Raw genomic sequence first — 22982 nt, forward strand, 5'->3', positions numbered from 1 at the left:
TGGCGTCCCTCGTACATGCCGGGGATGAAACATGCCGCGACAACACGTATGAATCATGTACACTTCCCGGGTACCATGCGCAGACGTGCAGGATAATCACGCGTGATTGCAGAACACCTGGATGTTCATGGAATAGGTCCCTTTCCTATTGGTGAACACGGCCCTGTTATCTGCAGCTGGCCGCACGGCGACGTGCATCCCATTGATCGCGCCCTGGACCATGGGAAACCCGGCCACGGCAGAGAAGCCCACGGCCCGAGCATCCTGGCTGGCCAACAGGGAAACGGATGCAGCGGTCCGCAATGGCATATAGGGTGTGTGTCACTGCCCGGATGCACCGGTGCACCGATGTCTGCGAGATGCCGGACAGGTCCCCACCTGGCGTCTGGAATGACCCCGTGGCATAAAAGTTCAGGGCCACCGTAACCTTGACGGACACAGGGAGAGGGTGTCCCCCCCCCCCCCCCCCCCAGTGCCACGCGGTGCCAGGTGTGCCAGCAGGTGGCAGATATGTGCCACGGTTTCCCGGTTCATCCGAAGTCTCCTCCTGCATTCCCGGTCCGTGAGGTCCTGGTACGACAACCGGGGCCGGTAAACACGGGGCCTCCTCGGGTGCATCCGTTGCCGTGGAGCCGCGACATCCTCCTCCCCCTCCTCGTGTTCCTCCTCCACTACGTGCTCCACCTGCTCCTCCTCCTCGTCCTGTCGGGCGGGTGTCCCTCCAGCCTGCAGCAGCCTGCGCTGCCTCTCTGGCACGCTCCTCCTCCTCCTCCTCCAGGGCAACATGGAGAATAGCGGCTGCCGCCACGGCGGCCAACATCGCTGGCTGATCAGAAAACATGACGGCCTGCGGCGGGGGGGGGGGAAACAACGACATGTCATCATTGCCCGTACCCCCCCTCCCCCCAGCCAGGTGGCACGGGCTGCATGGGCGCGACTGTTGGAGGATGGCACCTGGCCAGGCGGACAAACTCCCTTGCCCTCGCACTCCCCTCCCCGGCACTCACCCCCTCCATCCCCGGCACTCACCCCCCCCCCCCTCCCCGGCACTCACCCCCCCCGTCCCCGGCACTCACCCCCCCCGTCCCCGGCACTCACCCCCCCCCCCCGTCCCCGGCACTCACCCCCCCCCCGTCCCCGGCACTCACCCCCTCATATCCGGCACTCATCCCCCCCATACCCGGCACTCATCCTCCCCGTCCCCCTCGCCGGCACTCACTCCCGTCCCCGGCACTCACCCCCCCCGTCCCCGGCACTCAACCCCCCGTACCCGGCACTCACCCCCCCGTCCGGCACTCATCCCCCCCGTCCCCCTCGCCGGCACTCACCCCCCCCTTCCCCGGCACTCCCCCGAAGCCCACCCCACTCCACCCCCCCCCCCGCCCGCACACCCACCCACACACACCTCTCCCACACACACACAGACTGCGGCCACCTCTCCTTCGGCCACCCCCCAAGCCGTGACCTACCTCCACGCTGGACGGCGTCAACCATCAGCACTGGTTGACGCCGTTAAAAAGGTGTTTTGATTTACACCATGGGTCACGTCGGCGGGACTTCGGCCCATCCGGCCGGGAGAATATGGGCAGCCCCGGAGTCCATTGTCTCGTGCCCGCCCCTGCCATTCTCCGAGGCGGGCAGTGCGATTGACGCCCCGCCGACCTTTCACCCTTCGGAGAATTCGGCAGGCGGCGGGTGCGGGATTTACGCCGCCCCCCCCCCCCCCCAGCGATTCGCCGACCCGGCGGGGGGTCGGAGAATCCCGCCCCTGATTATTATTCCCTCGCCTGGCTGAAGTTTATCTGTCAACCCACATCTCTAAAACAGATTATCTGTTCATTATTTCAGTGCAGTTTGTGAGACCTTGCTGAGTGAAAACTGGCTGCTGTGTTTCCCACATTTACAACAGTGACTACACTTCAAAAATACCCGATTAGCTGTAAAACCCATTAGGACATTCCAATTATGTGGAAGTTGCCATGGAAATACAAGTCTTTCTTTTCATTTTAGTCTGGTTAACCATTATTACAGCACCAAAAACTTAACTTTATGTGGCACCTTTGATGTAATAAGACATCACAATGGTTAACTGTTGCATCATTTCAAGTATGGGACTCAGAAATAATTCACTGCATTATTTATCACAAAGGACTGTACTTTTGTGTTATTCGTGGTGGTGACAGGCAGCACGGTGGCGCAGTGGTTAGCATTGCTGCCTCACGGCGCCAAGGACCCGGGTTCGATCCCGGCTCTGGTTTGCATATTCTCCCCGTGTTTGCGTGGGTTTCGCCCCCACAACCCAAAGATGTGCAGGGTAGGTGGATTGGCCACGCTAAATTGCCCCTTAATTGGAATAAATGAATTGGGTACTCTACATCTATAAAAAATAAAATAGTGGTAGTGAAAGGGTTTCAGATTGGCTTACTTTAGTGGGTGTGTCCTTGATATTCTGCCTGTCAATTTAGTGTTATTATCAATTGTTGCTTTCATGTGATTTGCTGGCTTGACCCCACCTTCCCGGGAACAGATATAAGGTGCCCCGGCCAGCACCACTTCAGTTCAGTTAATGAGCGTCATTGGAGTGCTGAGGATGGAGTTTTTGGTGATGCTGATTGTCTGTGCTACAGGTATTGTCTCTGGTGGATTGTCTGTTAAAGTGGACAGTGCAAGAAGTGGGAGCTGTAACTGAGGGTAGAACTCAATTTCTTCACTGCGGTGTATTGTAAATATTTCTATTTAGAGCGGTAAGGTTAAATAATTGTAGTTTAATGGTTAACAGGATAAGTTAACCAGTTATGGTACTGGTCTCAAAAATGCAAGAGAAGGAACTGTGTCATAAATAAAAACAGAAAATGCTGGAAAACCTCAGCAGGTCTGGCAGCATCTGTGAAGGGTTCGGACTCAAAACATTAACTCTGTTTCCCACTTCACAGATGCTGAGTTTTCCCCACCATTTTCTTTCAGGTTTTCAGCATCTGCATTATTTTGCTTTTATTTTAAGGAATTGTGCCAGTCGGTTTAAGCAAGTTGGTCATTGAGTTTGGGAGTGGTGATGTGGGAGATGTAATCTGTTGGTTTAATGCAACTTGTATTAGAGTAATGCATGTTCTAGATTTGAGTGGAAATCTTGCTGGCTTTATCAGAGGTTCTGATTCACACTCCGACATCTAACGATTGTCTTTCTCTGTTTCCAGTGTTGGCCGTTCACCCAACTGATGCCAAAAGAAACGTAAGTACCAATTGTTCTTTTTGTAGTACAGCGGTTGCCAAATCCTTTTGGTTGAGGACTCCTTTTCAAATGGATTGGTAATCATGACCCATCTCTGCACCACCTAAACTGTAATACTCTATAATATTCATAATATGAAAGTGCTGCATGTAAGTTGCTTTAATAATGCTTTTAAGAAAACCAATATTGACTTAATAAAATGTAATATTTGCATTTCTCTAAAGCTGTTCAGTGAATAGGTGTGCTTGTGTCTCACTGCAATGTTTGTCCATCCTCAGCAGGCACAGGAGCAAAGTAAATCATGAAGAGAGCACTGGTGAAGCAGGTTGGGTGAAGATCCACTCGGAAGGGACAGGACAGGCAGAGCAGGTGCATGGGGGTGGATAAAAGCATGCAGGAGCACAAAGGCGAACAGTGCTTTGAAAGACTACTAGAGGAGCAAGATGAGAGAAGGCCCAAATGGGAGAGCAGGTGAATGGGGAGAACAGGAGCAACAGGTGGGAAAGTGTTTCGGAGACAGCGCAAGGGGAGAAAGAGCATGACCATAAGACATAGGAGCAGAATTAGGCCACTCGGCCCAACGAGTCTGCTCCGCCATTCTATCATGGCTGATATTTTCTCATCTCCCTTCTCCCCATAACCTCTGATCCCCTTATTAATCAAGAACCTATCTATCTCTGTCTTAAAGACACTCAGTGAATTGGTCTCCACAGCCTTCTGCAGCAAAGAGTTCCACAGATTCACCACCTCTGGCTGAAGAAATTCCACCTCAACTCTGTTTTAAAGGATCGTCCCTTTAGTCTGAGATGGTGTCCTCTGGTTCTAGTTTTTCTGACAAGCGGAAACATCCTCTCCACGTCCACTCTATCCAGGCCTCGCAGTCCATCACACTATCCATGAACCTAGCTCACTTTCTCTTGACAAGGCACCCTGGTTAGCCACCCATATTGCCATAAAGCTGGTCATTTGCTTGGGATTCCCAGAATGTCTCGGTGGACACCCAGGGGTTCCCTGGCCCTAGTTTGATAACTGCTGTCTTACTGGAGATTTAGTGAGATGTTGCAGTTGAATTTGGTACTTTCCTCCTCCGAGACTAGATTCTAGTAAACCCAGGACTTGAAGTAGGCTTAGTGTGACCTCATGAATGGAAGCAAGTGAGATGTGCAATGGAGAGTATTTACCAACAGCTTAAATGAATTATCTAAATAGTTTTAATGCTACATATTTGGACCTCCCTCCGTAAAGCAAGCTTAAAGTATGATTAAGTATTTTTTACCCAAAGAGAATTTCTTTGTGTGAAACTTTAAAAATGTAGATTTTTATTTGAATTTTGCAGTTCATACAGAGTTTGCAAAAAGTGATCATCGTGTATTTACATATGTATAGTTCTTTTCCATAAGACCAAGGAGCAGAATTAGGCCACTCAGCCATTTATTCTGCTCCGCCATTCTCCTGCCTTCTCCCCAAAACCCTTGATCCCCTTATTAATCAAGAACCTATCTATCTCTGTCTTAAAGATACAAAGTGATTTGGCCTTCACAGCCTTCTGCGGCAAAGAGTTCCACAGATTCACCATCCTCTGGCTGAAGAAACCCCTCCTCATCTCTGTTTTAAAGGATCATCCCTTTAGTCTGAGATTGTGTCCTCTGGTTCTAGTTTTTCCTACAAGTGGAAACATCCTCTCCACTTCCACTCTATCCAGGCCTCGCAGTATCCTGTAAGTTTCAATAAGATCCCCCCCCTCATGCTTCTAAACTCCAATGAGCACAGACTCATAGTCCTCAACCGTTCCTCATATGACCAGCTCTTCATTCCAGGGATCATTTTTGTGAACCTCCTCTGGACCCTTTCCAAAGCCAGCACATCTGTTCTTAGATACGGGGCCTAAAACTGCCCACAATACGCCAAATGGGGTCTGACCAGAGCCTTATAAAACCTCAGAAGTACATTCCTGCTCTTGTATTCTAGCCCTCTCGACATGAATGCTGACATTGTTTTGCTTTCCTAACTGCCGACTGAACCTGTACGTTAACCTTAAGAGAATGGTGAACAAGGACTCCTAAGTCCCTTTGTGCTTCTGATTTCCTAAGCATTCCTCCATTTAAAAAAAATAGACTATGCCTCTATTCCTTCTTCCAAAGTGCATAACCTCACACTTTTCCACATTATATTCCATCTGCCACTTCTTTGCCACTCTTCTAGCCTGTCCAATTCCTTCTGCAGCCCCCCCCTGCTTCCTCAATACTACCTGTCTGTCAACAGATCTTTGTATCATCTGCAAACTTGGCAACCGTGCCTTCAGTTCCTTCCTCCAGAACATTAATATATATTGTGAAAAGTTGTGGTCCCAGACCTCTGAGGCACACAACTAGTCACCGGCTGCCATCCTGAAAAAGACACCTTTATCCCCACTCTCTGCCTTCTGCCAGTCAGCCAATCCTCTATCCATGCCAGGATCTTGCCCTTAACACCATGGGCTCTTAACTTATTTCACAGTCTCTTATGCGGCACCTTGTCAAAGGCCTTATGGAATACTAAATAAATCACGTCCACTGGTTCGCCTTTGTCTAACTTCCTTGTTTTCACCTCAAAGAACTCTAACAGATTTGTCAGACATAATCTCCCCTTGACGAAGCCGTGCTGACTCAATCCTATTTTATCATGCACTTCCAAGTACTCCGCAACTCATCTTTAATAATGGACTCTAAAATCTTACCAATGACTGAAGTCAAGCTAACCGGCCTATAATTTCCCATCTTCTACTCCCGCCCCCCCCCCCCCTTCTTAAACAGCGGTATTACATTCGCCATTTTCTAGTCCTCTGGCACCCTTCCTGCCTCCAATAATTCCTGAAAGATCATCACCAATGCCTCCACAATCTCCTCAGCTATCTCTTTTCGGACGCTGGGGTGTAGTCCGTCTGATCCAGGTGACTTATCCACCTTCAGACCCTTCAGTTTCCCCAAACCATTCTCCTTAGTGATGACCGCTGCACTCACCTCTGTCCTCTGATTCTCCTGGAGTTCTGGCATCCCACTGGTGTCTTCCACTGTGAAGACTGATGCAAAGTAACTATTCAGTTCCTCTGCCATTTCTTTGTTTCCTATTATTACTTCTCCAGCCACATTTTCCAGTGGTCCAATATCTATGTTTGTCTCTCTCATACCTTTTATATATTGAAAAAAAACTCTTATCTTTTATATTACTAGCTAGCTTGCACTCATGTTTCATCTTCTCCCCCCTTATTGCTTTTTTAGTTGTCCTCTGCTCGCTTTTAAAGGCTTCCCAATCCTCTGGCTTCCCACTAACCTTCGGCACTTTGTATGCCTTTTCTTTTGCTTTTATGCTGTCCTTGACTTCCCTTGTCAACCATGGATGACTTGACTTGCCCTTAGCGTATTTCCTCCTCCTTGGGATGAATTTATGTTGTGCCTCCCAAATAAGCCCCCAAATCTCTGCCATTGCTGTTCCACTGTCTTCCCTGCTAGGCTCCTTTTCCAATTAACTCTGACCAGCTCCTCCCTCATGTCTTTGTAGTTACCCTTATTTAATTGTAATACGTTACATCTGATTTCAGCCTCTCCCCCTCTTTATCATATTGTGGTCACTGCTCCCTAAGGGTTCCTTCACCTTAAGTTCCCTAATCAAGTCTGCCTCATTACACATCACCAAGTCCAAAATTGCCTGTTCCCTAGTAGGCCCTGTCACAAGCTGCTCCAAAAACCATCTCTTAGACATTCCACAAATTCCTTTTCTTGGGATCCACTACCAACCTGATTTTTCCAGTCCACCTGCATATTGAATTCTCCCCTCGCCCACACCTCCATCCTATCCCCATAACCCAGTAACCCCACCCAAGGGCAATTTTGGACACAAGGCAATTTAGCATGGCCAATCCACCTAACGTGCACATCTTTGGACTATGGGAGGAAACCGGAGCACCCGGAGGAAACCCACACAGACATGAGGAGAACGTGCAGACTCCGCACAGACAGTGACCCAAGCCGGGAATCGAACCTAGGACCCTGGAACTGTGAAGCAATTGTGCTAACCACTATGCTACCGTGCTGCCCTGGGTGTGGCTTGGCCTATTTACATTTTGGTAGGGTTTGCTTGTGTTGGCCCCGGAAGGGCCCTAGGTCTTGTTACTGGTTCTGTCTGTTCGCCAGTTAGAGTGGACTTTTCCGCCATTTTGACCTGGGGCCCTTCATCCCTGCCTCAGTGTCTGTGTTTGTGGCCTTGATCTTGCCCCCGCTCCCTCTGTTTTTTATTCCGGCTGTTCTCATTTTTCCATTCCCTCTCCCTACTCTCCCTCCTTTCCTCCCCTTCATGTTCTTTGGTGCCTCAGTGGCCCCTATGCGCCCCCGCCCCCCCCCCTCGCTCTGTTTCAAACAGGTCCTAGAACAAGTTGGTGAATGACTTCCACGTCTTGTAGAAGCCGTCCTTTGACGCTAGGATGGTGAATTTGATTTTCTCCAGGTGGAGAAATTCCGACAGGTCGACCAGCCAGTCTGCGGCTTTGGTTAGTGCTGCCGATTGCCAGCCAACAAGCAAGGGCGTCGGCCCCTTCCCCCTAAATAGTTCCGGCTGGTCTGATATCCCGAAGACTGCCACTTTTGGGCATGGCTCCACCCTCACCCCAACAACCTTGGACATTGCTTGGCTGGGGTAAAGTCTGGGGTATGCCCAGAACATGCGTCATGAATCCACGGTCCCAGTTGAGGCCGTACTCATATGTGCGGAACTTGGCGAGCAGTTTCTGCTCGGCAATTCTGCGTTGTCGCGCGTTCTGAAGGCCATCTTGGCGAACGCTTATCCGAAGATCAGAGGCTGAATGCCCTTGGCTGCTGAAATGTTCCCGACTGGAAGGGAACATTCCTGCCTGGCGATTGTTGCGTGATGTCCGTTCATCCGTTGACGCAGCGTCTGCATGGTCTCACCAACGTACCACGCTTCGGGACATCCTTTCCTGCAGTGTATGAGGTAGATGTCCCGAAGCGTGGTACGTTGGTGAGACCATGCAGACGCTGCGTCAACGGATGAACGGACATCACGCGACAATCGCCAGGCAGGAATGTTTCCTTCCAGTCGGGGAACATTTCTCCCTCCGTGTACCCGAACAGGTGCCGGAATGTGACGACCAGGGGATTTTCACAGTAAATTCATTGCAGTGTTAATGTAAGCCTACTTGTGACAATAATGAAGGTTATTATTATCTAAACGGACACACTGATGCACCCTCAGCTATCCACACACACACTGATTCACCCTCAGCTATCCACACACACACACTGATACACCCTCAGCTATCCACACACACACTGATTCACCCTCAGCTATCCACACACACACACTGATTCACCCTCAGCTATCCACACACACACACTGATACACCCTCAGCTATCCACACACACACTGATTCACCCTCAGCTATCCACACACACACACTGATACACCCTCAGCTATCCACACACACACTGATTCACCCTCAGCTATCCACACACACACACACACACACACACACACACACACACACACACACACACACACACACACACACACACACACACACACACACACACACACTGATACACCCTCAGCTATCCACACACACACACTGATTCACCCTCAGCTATCCACACACACACACTGATACACCCTCAGCTATCCACACACACACTGATTCACCCTCAGCTATCCACACACACACACACACACACACACACACACACACACACACTGATACACCCTCAGCTATCCACACACACTCACACACACAGATACACCCTCAGCTATCCACACACACACACACACACACACACACACACACACACACACACACACACACACACTGATACACCCTCAGCTATCCACACACACTCACACACACACAGATACACCCTCAGCTATCCACACACACACACTGATTCACCCTCAGTTATCCATACACACACACACTGATTCACCCTCAGCTATCCACACACACACACACACACACACACACACACACTGATACACCCTCAGCTATCCACACACACTCACACACATACACCCTCAGCTATCCACACACACACACACTGATACACCCTCAGTTATCCATACACACACACACTGATACACCCTCAGCTATCCACACACACCCACACACACCCACCCACACCCACCCACACCCACCCACACCCACCCACACCCACACACACACACACACACACACACACACACACACACACACTGATACACCCTCAGCTATCCACACACACACACACTGATACACCCTCAGTTATCCACACACACACACACTGATACACCCTCAGCTATCCACACACACCCACACACACACACACACTGATACACCCTCAGCTATCCACACACACACACTGATTCACCCTCAGCTATCCACACACACACACTGATTCACCCTCAGCTATCCACACACACACACTGATTCACCCTCAGCTATCCACACACACACACACTGATTCACCCTCAGCTATCCACACATACACCCTCAGCTATCCACACACACACACTGATACACCCTCAGTTATACACACACACACACACACTGATACACCCTCAGCTATCCACACACACACACACACACACACACACACACACACACACACACACACACTGATACACCCTCAGTTATCCACACACACACACACACACAATGATACACCCTCAGCAATCCACACACACACTGATACACCCTCAGCTAGCCACACACACACACACACACACACACACTGATTCACCCTCAGCTATCCATACACACACACTGATTCACCCTCAGCTATCCATACACACACACTGATTCACCCTCAGCTATCCATACACACACACTGATTCACCCTCAGTTATCCACACACACACTGATACACCCTCAGCTATCCACACACACACACTGATACACCCTCAGCTATCCACACACACACACTGATACACCCTCAGCTATCCACACACACACACTGATACACCCTCAGCTATCCACACACACACACACACACACACACACACACACTGATACACCCTCAGCTATCCATACACACACACTGATACACCCTCAGCTATCCACAAACACACACACACTGATACACCCTCAGTTATCCATACACACACACACTGATACACCCTCAGCTATCCACACATGCACACTGATACACCCTCAGCTATCCACACACACACACTGATACACCCTCAGTTATCCACACACACACACACACTGATAAACCCTCAGCTATACACACACACACACTGATACACCCTCAGCTATACACACACACACACACACACACACACTGATACACCCTCGGCTATCCACACACACACACTGATACACCCTCGGTTATCCATACACACACATACTGATACACACACCGTTATCCACACACACACACTGATACACCCTGAGCAATCCACACACACACACTGATACACCCTCAGTTATCCATACACACACACTGATACACCCTCAGCTATCCACACACATACTGATACACCCTCAGCTATCCACACACATACTGATACACCCTCAGTTATCTATACACACACACACACTGATACATTGCAGTGTTAATAGAGGGGCGGGATGGGGTGTGAGGTAGGTAGGGGGCAGAGGCTAAAGGAGGAGATCACACCATCAGAAGGGTGGGTAATTGTAAAACACAATAAATACCTTTGCACAGAGCTAGTATGCTGCCTCTGTCACTTTGTTCCGCAATGAGGGGGCTGACCTCTGGACCCTTGGCCCATCTCTCCAGCCATTTCCCCCTCCTCTGGGTGTTCAGATGTTGGCTGCTGCATGTGTGGTGTTGCCTCCTGCTGTATTTAGGCACAGTGTCCAGGCATCACCGTGTGATTGGAATGCTAGGCAATGACCCTGACATGTTGCATGGCCCGTCCACCCACGGGATTCCACTTGGGTTGTGTGAAGTGCTCACTTAACCACGATTGCCAAGTCCCTATTGGCGACTGCCTTCAGCCGCACAGCCAGAGGCCTCGGCAGTTAATGGGGGTTGTGGATGGTTGGTGGGACAGACGGGCAGGGACAGGAGTTGCCCCCGGAACGGCTAATCGGGATGCAGAGGTTGGCATGGTGGTCTCACCCGTTCGGAAGGTCCCCCACACCCATCCAAGGGACCCCCACCACTGGCCGAGCACTGGGGTTGCAAACCCAGTGCCCCCGATCTCTTTGCCCTTGACGGCTACCCACAGCAGCCTTTCCACCAGGTTCACGTTTTTAAAAAGGAGTATTAATTGGCGCCAGCGTGACTACTTGCTGGGAAGGCCGCTGGATCGTGGGAGGCTGTTGGATATGGGTTAATTGTATGGAAATAGGGCTTCAGGGGTGGTAATTGGTTTCTCGCCGCGCTACGGCGAGATCACAATTACGCCTACGGGAGTGGGGGGTTGCATCGCAAACTGTTTGGCGCCTGGCGCGATTCTCATGTTCTGCCCCTCCTGCTATTCACCAGCCTCGTCTCGCTTAAGCGAGAGCGTAACAAGGCCGGAGAATCGTGCCCAAAAGTCGAGGGGTACGATTATCTGTTGGCCGACGCAAAATCGCAAAACGCGATTAGGCAGAGAATAGGTTCCAATGGCAAAATGGCGGCGGGCATCGATTTGACGGCAACACCTCAACAGCGGCATCAATGCATTCTGGAACGCATGTACAGTAAATACCGTTTGCATATCATTAGTGGGGCCCGACCCAGTATTCTCCGAGGTCTCCACAATTCTCCTCCTCCAATGGGCTGAGTGGGCAGTACCAGCTGACAATACCCCTGGCATCGGGGACAAGCGCCAGGGCCAGAAGCCCTGCGGCGCCGGCCACCGACAGGGCCGGGGTGCGGGGATGGGGGGGACATGGGGGGTAGAGCCCGCAGTGCCAACCGGGGCTACCATGTAGCCCTTTGGACCTGGTTAGGCACAGGGTACGCACCATGCTAACATGCTGGCTTTTCACCCCCTACAGACAATGGATATTGGAATTCAACCAGCAATGTTGGTGAGGTACCCTCAATAACGACGCTTAGAGTGTAAACGGTAAACAAGGCTTTAATAGACTAAGAACTATGCTAGAGCCGAGACGTGTGCTAACTGCTGCACAGTCCACAAGGCAGCCCCTTATATATGGCTCACAGATGGGCGGAGCCAGAGGCGGAGTCCCCAGGGTTCCAAGCCCGGTCTTAAAGGGGACATCACCTTACATGATGACAAGGCAGTAACCGTTCATCACAGTTGGCCTTCCTGCTAGTCGCCACAGCTCTGGGGGATGCCCTGCTGCTGTACGCGTGGGCACTGCTCGAGGAGGAGGAAGAAGTTGCAGCATCGGAGCGTGCAGCAGAGGAACAGGTGGCAACCACCCAGGATGGAGAGCCAGCTGCCCAACAGGCCGAGGAGGAGGAGGATATGTCAAGAAGGTGCCACATGAGGCCTCGTGTGTACCAACACCGTCTGTTTTTCGAGGACCTGCCAGACCAGGCATGCCATCGAAGACTCCGGCTGAGCAGAGAGGCAGTGCGACATATCTGCCAGATGATGGCACACCTGACACCCCGGGGTTCTGAGGGAGGACACCTGTTCCCGGTGACCGTCAAGGAGTCCTTCCAGGCGCCTAGTGGGGACCTGTCCGGAATCAGATCTCAGTGCACAGGCGCATCCGTGCCAGACGGAGGTTCTATATGCCCAGGCGGCACTATACATCCATTTCAATGTGGACCGAACCCACCAGGATGCCCGGGCAGTGGGGTTCGCCGCCATCGACGGGATGCCCCAGGTCCAGGGGGTGATCAAAGGGATGCATGTCCCCCTACGAGCACTGGCAGATGACGGGCCGCTCTGCACAAAACAAAAGGAGTCCACTCGATGAACGTGCAGCTGATATTTGACCATCAGTTGTGCATCATACACCTCTGCACCCTACCCGGGCAGTGTGGACAACGCCTTCATCCTGGCACACTCGGTGATTCCTGACATGTTCAAGACTCTCCCGCCAGCTGTGGGGTTGGCTCCTGGGTGACGGGGGTTATCCGCTGCTCGGTGTCCCAGGTGACGTGGTGCCACCCAGTTTCGCCTGCTGTCCACCAGATGCACCAGGGACAGGAAGGGGGTGCCCGAGGTACTGCAGTGTTCCAGCATCTCTCCTGCGGGAGTCACCGGCACAGGCCCCATCACCTCTTCCTCCTTCGGGGTGCCCGATTGGCCCCCCCCCCGGGCTACTTCATGGGATAGGTTAAAAAAAGGAAAGAGGCACTTATTGATACTGTCGTTGACTTTTAAATTTCCCTTGAGAAGGTGGTGGTGAGCCACCTTTCTAGAATCGTCAATGCAGGCACACCCACAGTGCTGTTAGAACATAGAACATGCAGTGCAGAAGGAGGCCATTCAGCCCATCGAGTCTGCACCGACCCACATTAAGCCCTCACTTCTACCCTATCCCCGTAACCCAGTAACTCCAACTATTCTTTTGGACACTGAGGGGCAATTTATCATGGCCAATCCACCTAACCTGCACGTCTTTGGACTGTGGGAGGAAACCGGAGCACCCAGAGGAAACCCACGCAGACACAGGGAGAACCTCTACACAGACAGTGACCCACCAGGGAATTGAACCTGAGACCCTGGCGCTGTGAAACCACAGTGCTATCCACTTGTGCTACCGTGCTCCCCTAAGGAAGGGAGTTCAAGATTTTGACCCAGTGACAGTAGATGCTCCTTAACACCTACCTGCTCACCAAATCTGTAGGACGGGATTTTCTCAGCCAGGGGCCGGGCCGGAGAATCCCCGCGACCGGTGTGAAACTCGCCACGCCGCCCCGACGCAGAGCGGAGAATCGGCGCCAATGCCGCCGGTGTGGTTGGCATGTCGCTGGTCAGGGGCCACTCGATGCGGCCAGCCCGCCGATTCTAGGCCCGGGACGGACCGACCGGCCGTCGTAAAAGTGCTGAGCCCCGCTGGCGCCTCCACACCTGCTCTCGCCGGCGGAAACACAGCGTGTAAGGGTCGGGGAGGCTGCCAGAGTGGAGGGGCGGGGGGGCTGGGGGGGGGGGGGGGGGGGCCTCCGATGTGGCCTTGGCCTCGATCGGGGCCCAACGATCGGCGGGCCAGCCTCTCTGGCTGGCGGCCTCCTTTCTTCCATGCTGGCCCTTGTAGTCCTGCACCATGTTGCATCAGGGCCGGTGCGTTGAAGGAAGCCGCTGCGCATGTGCAGATCCGGCGGCGCCCAGTTCACGCCAGGATCAGCAGCTGGAGTGGCATGAACCGCTCCAGTGCCTTGCTAGCCCCCTGTAGGGGCCAGAATTGTTGATCCTGAGGCCGTGTTGATGCCGTTGTGAAACGCGACGGCTTTTCCGATGGCGTCAACACTTATCCTCAGGATCACAGAATCCTGCCCCTGATTTTTTGTCCTAATATCTCTGTGACCCTGTGTCAAATCTTGCATGTGAAGCATCCTGGGACAATTTACCACATCAAGAGTGCTCTGTAAATGCAAGTTATGATGACAAATATTATTTATAAATTCAACTTTGACTAACTGACTTCAGTTTCTCCACAGATGTTGTCTGACCTGAGTTTTTTTTTTTTAAAAAGTATCCAGGCCTTTTTTAATATCTACTTTTAAATTGATTTTGGAGGTTGATCCTCGTCCCAGATTTGTTTTTACGTATTGTTGAACATGCTTCTACTTTTCTCTTTGGTTTTAGCCTAACTGTGCGGAGTACATCCCAGGAATATGTTCACGGGAACGAGATCCAGTCTGTGGAACAAATGGCATAACATTCGCTAATGAGTGTATGCTGTGCTCACACAATTGGTAAGAAACCACATTTGTTTCTATTTCTATTTTGGGATATGTGAGCTAATAGCAAGATTATCATTTATTACCCTTCAGAAGGTGCGAAAGAGCTAACTTCCTGAAATGCTGCAGTCCAGGTGGTATAGGGTAGGGTTCCAGGATTTGAACCGGCAACAATGAAGGAACAGCAAAGTAGGACCAATTCTTAATGGTGTGTGACTTGCGAGGGGAATTTGGAACCGGTGGTGTTCCCAAGCACCTGTATTCCTAGTCTTTCTAGATGTGGGAGGGTGCAGATTTGGGAAGTGCTGTTGAATTACTTCAATGTTTAGTGAGCTGTGCAGTGAGACTATCTCCTGAGGAATCATGCAGCACAGAAGGAGGCCATTTGCTCCATCATATGTATGCCTGCTCTTTGAACAAATCCATATCCCTGCTAATGTTTTCTTTTGAAGTATTCAGTTACTGTTGAATATGCTTCAATTAACCATTCAGGTAGAGCATTCCAAATCATAACTTACTATGTAAGAGAATTTCCTGTCTTCCTCCCTGGCTCATTTCGTAAATGTACAACTGGTTCCTCTAATCTTAGATATGTTTAATGACTCCTTGTCCTGGAGATCGTTGCCTGTTGCACTCATGCAGGCCTCTATTTCCCTGATCCTGAAGAAGAACAAGGGCCCGACGGAATGTGGGTCATTTTGACCAATTTCGCTTTTGAATGCGGACTCTAAATTACTCGCAAAAGTGCTGGCACTGCGGTTGGAGTCCTGCCTCCCAGATGTGATCAAGGAAGACCAGACAGACTTCACTTTGTACGAAGCTTTGACAGTCATCCAGACTCAAAATCTTAATTCCCTTTCCCCTACATAGATGCTGTCAGTCCCACTGCGATTGTCCAGTATTCTCTGTTTAGGCATCATCAATTGTCGGCCAATATACATCGGCTAAATATTGTTCTTTCCCCCTCTCCATTGCCCGAATTGGGGGTGATTGTTTCTTTGGACACTGAAACTGCGTTTGATAGGGTGGGGTGGGGATATCTTTTTCACCTCCGGCTAGCGTTCGCACGAATGCATTGAACTCTAGTTATTTTCTGCTGAATAGGGGTACATGTATGGATGTCCATTGTTTCCGCTCCTATTTGCTTTAGCAGTAGAACCGCTTGCCATAATAATAACTTCCAGTAAGTTGAGGGGGAAATGTCGGGGAGGGGTGGATCATAGAGTATCCTTATGCGCAGATGATCTGCTTCATTATATTACAGATCCAGAACCCACTATGAATGGTATATTGAAGCTACTTAGGAGTTTTGGCTCCTTCTCTGAGTATAAGTTGAATTTGGATAAGAGCGAAAACTTCTGGATCAGTCCCTGGGGGAGGAGAGCTCATCTGGGGATGTTACTGTTTCACTTTGCCAGATCTAGCTTTCATTATCTGGGAATCCAGATTATGGATTGGACCTCGCTTCATAAATTAAACTATGCTAGTCTGGTTAATGGGATCCAAACTGACTTACACAAGTAAGACAACTTCCCCTGTCGTTGGCGGGCATGGTTCAGACTATTAAAATGAATGTCCTCCCAAGGTTTTGATTTATTTTTCAGTGTCTCCCCACTTTTCGCCCCAAGTCCTTTATCAGAGTTAATAAATTGGTGTTCGGGTGGCACGGTGGTGCAGTGGTTAGCCTACGGCGCTGAGGACCCGGGTTCACCCCCGGCCCCAGGTCACTGTCCATGTGGAGTTTGCACATTCTCCCTGTATCCGTATGGGTCTTACCCCCACAACCCAAAGATGTGCAGGTTAGGTGGATTGACCATGTTAAATTGTCCCTTAATTGGGGAAAAAAATAATCGAGTATTCAATTTTTTTTTTTTAAATTAGTGTCCTCTATCATTTGGGTGGGTAAGACCCCAAGTCCGAAGGGCTTTCCTTCAGAGAGATACAGTCAGGTGGTGTGGCTTTACCCAATTTGTTATTTTATTATTGGGCAGCCAATATTGAGAAATTACTGGGGTGGTTTAGGGATCTGAATTCCATATGGAGGCGAATTCTTGGAAGGTTCTAACCTGGGAGCATTAGTAACTGCATCTCTGCCATTCTCTCCCGCAAGATTTTCTTCGAATCCAGTAGTGGCTAGTGGAAGTGGTAGAGGAATCCGGTAATTTTAATTCAATTTTTAAAATTTGGAATTAAGAGTCGAAAGATGACCATGAAACGATTATCGTAAAAACCCATCTGGTTCACTAATGTTCTTTGGGGAAGGAAATCTGTCATCCATACCTGGTCCAGACCCACAGCAATGTGGTTGACTCTTAAATGCCCTCAAGGATGGGCAATAAATGCTGGCCCAGCCAGCGACGCCCATGTTCCATGAACGAATTAAAAAAAAATCAACTATTTTTTCCAGCGGTTTAGATGTGACGTTCGGGTCTTGGGGGGAGAGAAGGGCTTGGAGAGGTTAGAGAAATTTTACAATTAGGGAGGTGTAATGTGATTTATTCTGAACTTCTGCGACACAATAATTGACTTGTCAGTTTCTGATGCTGATATACACTAAAAGGAAAATCACTTTGTTGACTGTGTACATCTCCTACGTGTTACTAGGTGCCTAGATTGAGCCTTTGGCTCAGTAGTAGCACACCTGCCTTTGGGTCAGAAGGTACTGACTTTAAACCCTGCTCCAGCCTATCTCGGCAAGTGAAGATCAGAGCTTTGAGTTCCACATTGTCATCGAGCAGGATATATTCTCTTGATGCATGCTTCAATATCCTGCCTCATTATCTGGATTGTGGGGGCCTATAAAACACTTGCTGTATGGGATTAACCATGCCATCAACTATAATAAAGTTAGTCACATGAAAACAAGGCACTTTCTTTTTTTTTTAAATTTAGAGTACCCAATTATTTTTTTCCAATTAAGAGGCAACTTAGAGTGGCCAGTCCACCTAACCTGCACATCTTTGGGTTGTGGGGGTGAAACCCACGCAGACACTGGGAGAACGTGCAAACTCCACACGGACAGTGATCCAGGGCCGGGATCGAACCTTGGCGCCGTAGGCAGCAGTGCTAACCACTGGGCCACTGTGCCTCCATGACGCTTTCAGATCATAGTCCGTCACATTATAAATTGGTCCTGATTTTCAAGGGTTCTTGCTGTGAACAAAGAATAATATAGCACAGGAACAGGCCCGATAGCCTCCAAGCCTGTACTGGGCATGATACTAACCTTGGCCGAAACCCTCAGCACTTCCCAGTGCTGTATCCCTCTATACCCATCCTATCCATGTATTTGTCGAGATGCCTTTTGAACACTGTTAATGTAGCTGCTTCCACAATCTCCTCTGGTAACGCGTTCCAGGCACTCTCCATCCTGTGTATAAAAAAAAAAAAAAAAAAAAAAAAAAAAAAAGTTTTTAAAACCTGCCTCGCACATCTCCTCTAAACTTTGCCCCACGGACCTTCAACCTATGCCCCCTGGTGACTGACCCCTCCACCCTGGGAAAGAATGCCTGACCATCCACTCTATCCATGCTCCTCATAACCTTGTAGACCTCTAAACGGTCACCCCTCAACCTCCGTCGTTTCTAATGAAAACACTCATAGTTGACACAAAGGTCTCCTGCTCAAAGGTCTTAATATCTTTTGTCTAGCTTGGTTGATCCTGGCTTTAATGGTAATAATTAGAATGAGAATTACACCTCACCAAATCCATTGCGAACACAAGGAATGAAGGGCTGCAATCCCACTGATCTTCAACAACATACGAACATGAACAAACATACAAATTCAGAGCAGGATTAGGCCATTGGCTCCTTTGAGCCTGTTCCAACCATTCAATATGACCATGGCTGATCTGATGGTGGCCTCAACACCACTATCCCGCGAACCCCCAATACCCTCTGATTCCCTTGTTTTTAAAAAAAAAAAAATCATTTCATTAGGGTATTTATAATTTTTATAATAAAACCAATAACAACAACATGAACAGTAAGAAGTCTTACAACATCAGGTTAAAGTCCAACAGGTTTGTTTCGATGTCACTAGCTTTCGGAGCGCTGCTCCTTCCTCAGGTGAACAACATGAACATAATATATAAGACATTTCCATCCCTGACATGTTCCTCACACCCCCAACAAAGAAACAGTAGCCTAACGCACCCCCCAGATTTATGCCTCTGCTGACATTTAATTTTCCCCGAAAAGTTGACAAATGGCTGCCACCTCCAGACGAACCCTAACATTGACCCTCTTAGGGCGAACTTTATTTTCTCAAGACTGAAACCCAGCCATGTCGTTAACCCAGGTCTCTGATTTTGGGGGCTTCGAGTCCTTCCACATTAACAGTATCCGTCTCCGGGCTACCAGGGAGGCAAAGGCCAAGACGTCAGCCTCTCTCGCTCCCTGGACTCCCGGATCTGCCGACACTCCAAAGATCGCCACCTCCGGACTCGGCACCACCCTTGTTTTAAGTACCATGGACATGACATCAGCGAAACCTTGTCAAAATCTTTTAAGCTTCGGGCATGCCCAAAACATGTGGATATGATTTGCTGGCACACCTTGCACACCTGTCCTCTACCACAAAAGACTTGCTCATCCCGGCCACCGTCATGTGTGCCCGGTGGACTACCTTAAATTGTATCAGGCTGAGCCTGGCACATGATGAGGATGCGTTAACTCTGCCCAAGGCACTTCCGGTTGCGGCTATGCGGAGCTAAGCCGCACGATTCGGCAGCTCCCGCTACCACGGACTTTCGGGCTCGCTAGAGGAGCCCCAACTGAACTTTTTTTTGACGCAACCCGTGGGGAAGGGAAGAGAGAGGTCCCCCTCCAACTTCTATGAAACGGACCAGAAGTGCAACGGCCAAAGGAGCGGCACTGGAGCAACGGGAGAAGCGAGGGAAAGAAAACAAAATGGCGGCGGCCAGGGACAAAGGGGAGCTGCAGGAGTTCATCAAGCGCTGCTTCGAGGAGCACCGCGAGGAGATGCGCAAGGAGATGTTGGCGCCTATGCTTTTGGCAATTGAAGGACTCGGGATCACCCAGAAGGCCCACGAAGTTAAGATCCAGGAGGTACAGAAAAGAGTCAGTCAGAACAAGGACGAGCTCGTGGGCCTGGCAGTGAGAATGGAGCAGAACGAGGCGCTACACAAGAGGTGGGCGGGAAGACTCGAAGACCTGGAGAACAGGTCGAGGAAAAAGAATCGGCGGATCCTGGGTCTCCCTGAGGGAGTGGAGGGGGCCGATGCCGGGGCATACGCGAGCGCGATGATGGGCACGAAGGCCCCTTCGAGGCCGCTGGAGTTCGACGGGGCACATCGGATGCTGGCGAGGAAGCCCCAGGCAAATGAGCCGCCAAGGGCGATGGTGGTGAGGTTTCACCGGTTCACTGACAGAGAGTGGGTCCTGAGATGGGCCAAGAAGGAGCGGAGTAGTAAGTGGGACAATGCAGAGATCTGAATATACCCGGACTGGAGCACGGAGGTTGCAAAGCGGAGAGCGGGTTTCAACCGGGCCAAAGCGGCGTTGTACCAGAAAGAAGCGAAATTCGGAATGCTGCAGCCAGCGCGACTGTGGGTCACGTACAGGGGCCAACACTATTACTTCGAAACGCCTGAAGAGGCGTGGACCTTTGTACAAGCCGAAAAGTTGGACTCTAACTGAGGGCTTGTGAGGGTGAGGGGGGGGGATGTTTGAGGTTCGATGTATGATGGTTGTTGTATATAGGGGGTCAATCACGCGCAGGGAATGTTACATGGGCTGGGGGAGAGAGACAAGGCCGCGACAGGAGCTGCGCCAGAGGGGGCGGAGCGGGCTTTGGAAAGCGCAGGGTTTTTTCCCGCACGTGGGAAGAAAGGCGGGAAGGGGAACAAAGGAATGCATATTGATTGGGAGACTCCCACACGGGGAGGTCAGTGGGACGGAGGGGGAAGCCGGGGTCAGCAAGCGTCAGCTGACTTACGGGAGTGACATGGGGGGAGCAGAAAAGCTAGACAGGGGTCTAGCGGAGGGGGGGGGTGGAGGGAGGGAGGGGGGGGTGGAGGGAGGGAGGGGGGGTGGAGGGAGGGAGGGAGGGGGGGTGGAGGGAGGGAGGGGGGGGTGGAGGGAGGGAGGGAGGGGGGGTGGAGGGAGGTAAGGGGGGGGGGGACAGGGTTGCTGCTGCATGCTGCACTGGCCGAAAGGGAATGGGACACAGAAGAGGTGGTCGGGACGGGGGTCCCCCGTCTGGGGGACTGGAGGGTGAGGGAGGCGTGGACATGGGACTGGTCCAGAAAAGGAGATGGCCAGTCGGCAAGGGGGGGGGGGTGGGGGGAGCAGCCCCTCCTGAATGGGCCGGTGAAGAGGGCTCGAGTGTTCGCGCACTTAAAGGGACTGAAGGCGGACGTGGTCATGCTCCAAGAGACTGACCTGAAGGTGGCGGACCAGGTCAGGTTAAGAAAGGGATGGGTAGGACAGGTATTCCACTTGGGACTGGACGCGAAGAATAGAGGGGTGGCAATATTGGTGGGAAAGCGGGTGTCATTTGAGGCCAAGACTATTGTAGCGGACAATGGAGGGCGATATGTAATGGTGAGCGGTCGGCTGCAAGCGACGTGGGTGGTGTTGGTAAACGTATACGCCCCGAACTGGGATGATGCAGGATTCATGAAGCGCATGTTGGGGCGCATTCCGGACCTGGAGATAGGAGGCCTGATAATGGGAGGGGACTTCAATACAGTGTTGGATCCAGCACTGGACCGCTCCAAATCAAGGACTGGAAAGAGGCCGGCGGTGGCCAAGATACTTAGGGGGTTTATGGATCAGATGGGGGGAGTGGACCCATGGTGGTTTGCAAGGCCGCAGGCCAGGGAATTTTCTTTCTTCTCCCATGTAAACAAAGCCTACTCCCGGAGAGATTTCTTTGTTCTGGGTAGGGCGCTCATCCCGAGGGTGGAGGGGACGGAGTATTCGGCCATAGCCGTTTCGGACCATGCCCCGCACTGGGTGGAACTGGAGCTGGGAGAGGAGAGGGACCAACGCTCGATGTGGCGGCTGGATGTGGGACTGCTGGCGGACGAGGTGGTGTGTGGGAAAGTGAGGGGGTGTATCGAAAGGTACTGGGAGGCCAACGACAACGGGGAGGTGCGGGTGGGGGTGGGATGGGAGGCGTTGAAGCGGTGATCAGGGGAGAGCTCATCTCCATTAGGGCTCATAGGGAGAAGACAGAGGGTATGGAAAGGGAGAGGTCAATGGGGGAGATTTTGAGTGGACAGGAGATACGCAGAGGCCCCGGAGGAAAGATTACTTTGGGAAAGACGACGGCTCCAGACGGAGTTTGACCTGTTGACCACAGGGAAGGCGGAGGCACAATGGAGGAAAGCGCAGGGGGCGACCTACGAGTATGGGGAAAAGGCTAGTCGGATGCTGGCGCACCAGCTCCGTAAGAGGGTGGCAGCGAGGGAAATAGGGGGAGTCAAAGATGGAAGGGGAGCCACGGTTCGGAGTGCGACAAAAATAAACGAGGTATTTAAGGCCTTTTATGAAGAGCTGTACAGATCCCAGCCCCCAGCGGGGGAAGAGCGAATGAGACGATTCCTAGATCAGCTGAGATTCCCGAGGGTGGAGGAGCAAGAGGTGGATGGTTTGGGGGCACCAATTGGGTTGGAGGAGCTGAGCAAGGGTTTGGGGAGTATGCAGGCGGGGAAGGCCCTGGGACCGGACGGATTCCCGGTGGAGTTCTACAGGAAGTACGTAGACCTGTTGGCCCCGCTACTGGTGAGGACCTTTAATGAGGCAAGAGAGGAGGGGACCCTGCCCCCGACAATGTCGGAAGCGACAATTTCTTTGATCCTAAAGCGGGACAAGGACCCACTGCAATGTGGATCGTACAGGCCGATCTCGCTCCTCAATGTGGATGCAAAGTTGCTGGCAAAAGTGCTGGCCACGAGGATCGAGGACAAAGAACAAACA

The 22982-nt window shown here is 51.2% G+C and overlaps 1 protein-coding gene across 1 annotated transcript in view; it reads left to right on the top strand.

The window, feature by feature from the left end:
- The first annotated feature begins 2531 nt into the window (after positions 1-2531).
- Positions 2532-22982, top strand: part of LOC140430062 (serine protease inhibitor Kazal-type 1-like) — a 33137-nt gene continuing 12686 nt past the window's right edge. Inside the window, exons 1-3 of the mRNA XM_072517602.1 lie at positions 2532-2627; positions 3195-3229; positions 14939-15048. Of these exons, the coding sequence (XP_072373703.1) occupies positions 2567-2627; positions 3195-3229; positions 14939-15048 (206 nt within the window). The 5' untranslated portion in view covers positions 2532-2566. The remainder of the gene's footprint in view (positions 2628-3194; positions 3230-14938; positions 15049-22982) is intronic.

Source organism: Scyliorhinus torazame, chromosome 9 (genome assembly GCF_047496885.1).
Source record: "Scyliorhinus torazame isolate Kashiwa2021f chromosome 9, sScyTor2.1, whole genome shotgun sequence".
In the NCBI taxonomy this organism is placed as follows: Eukaryota; Metazoa; Chordata; class Chondrichthyes; order Carcharhiniformes; family Scyliorhinidae; genus Scyliorhinus; species Scyliorhinus torazame.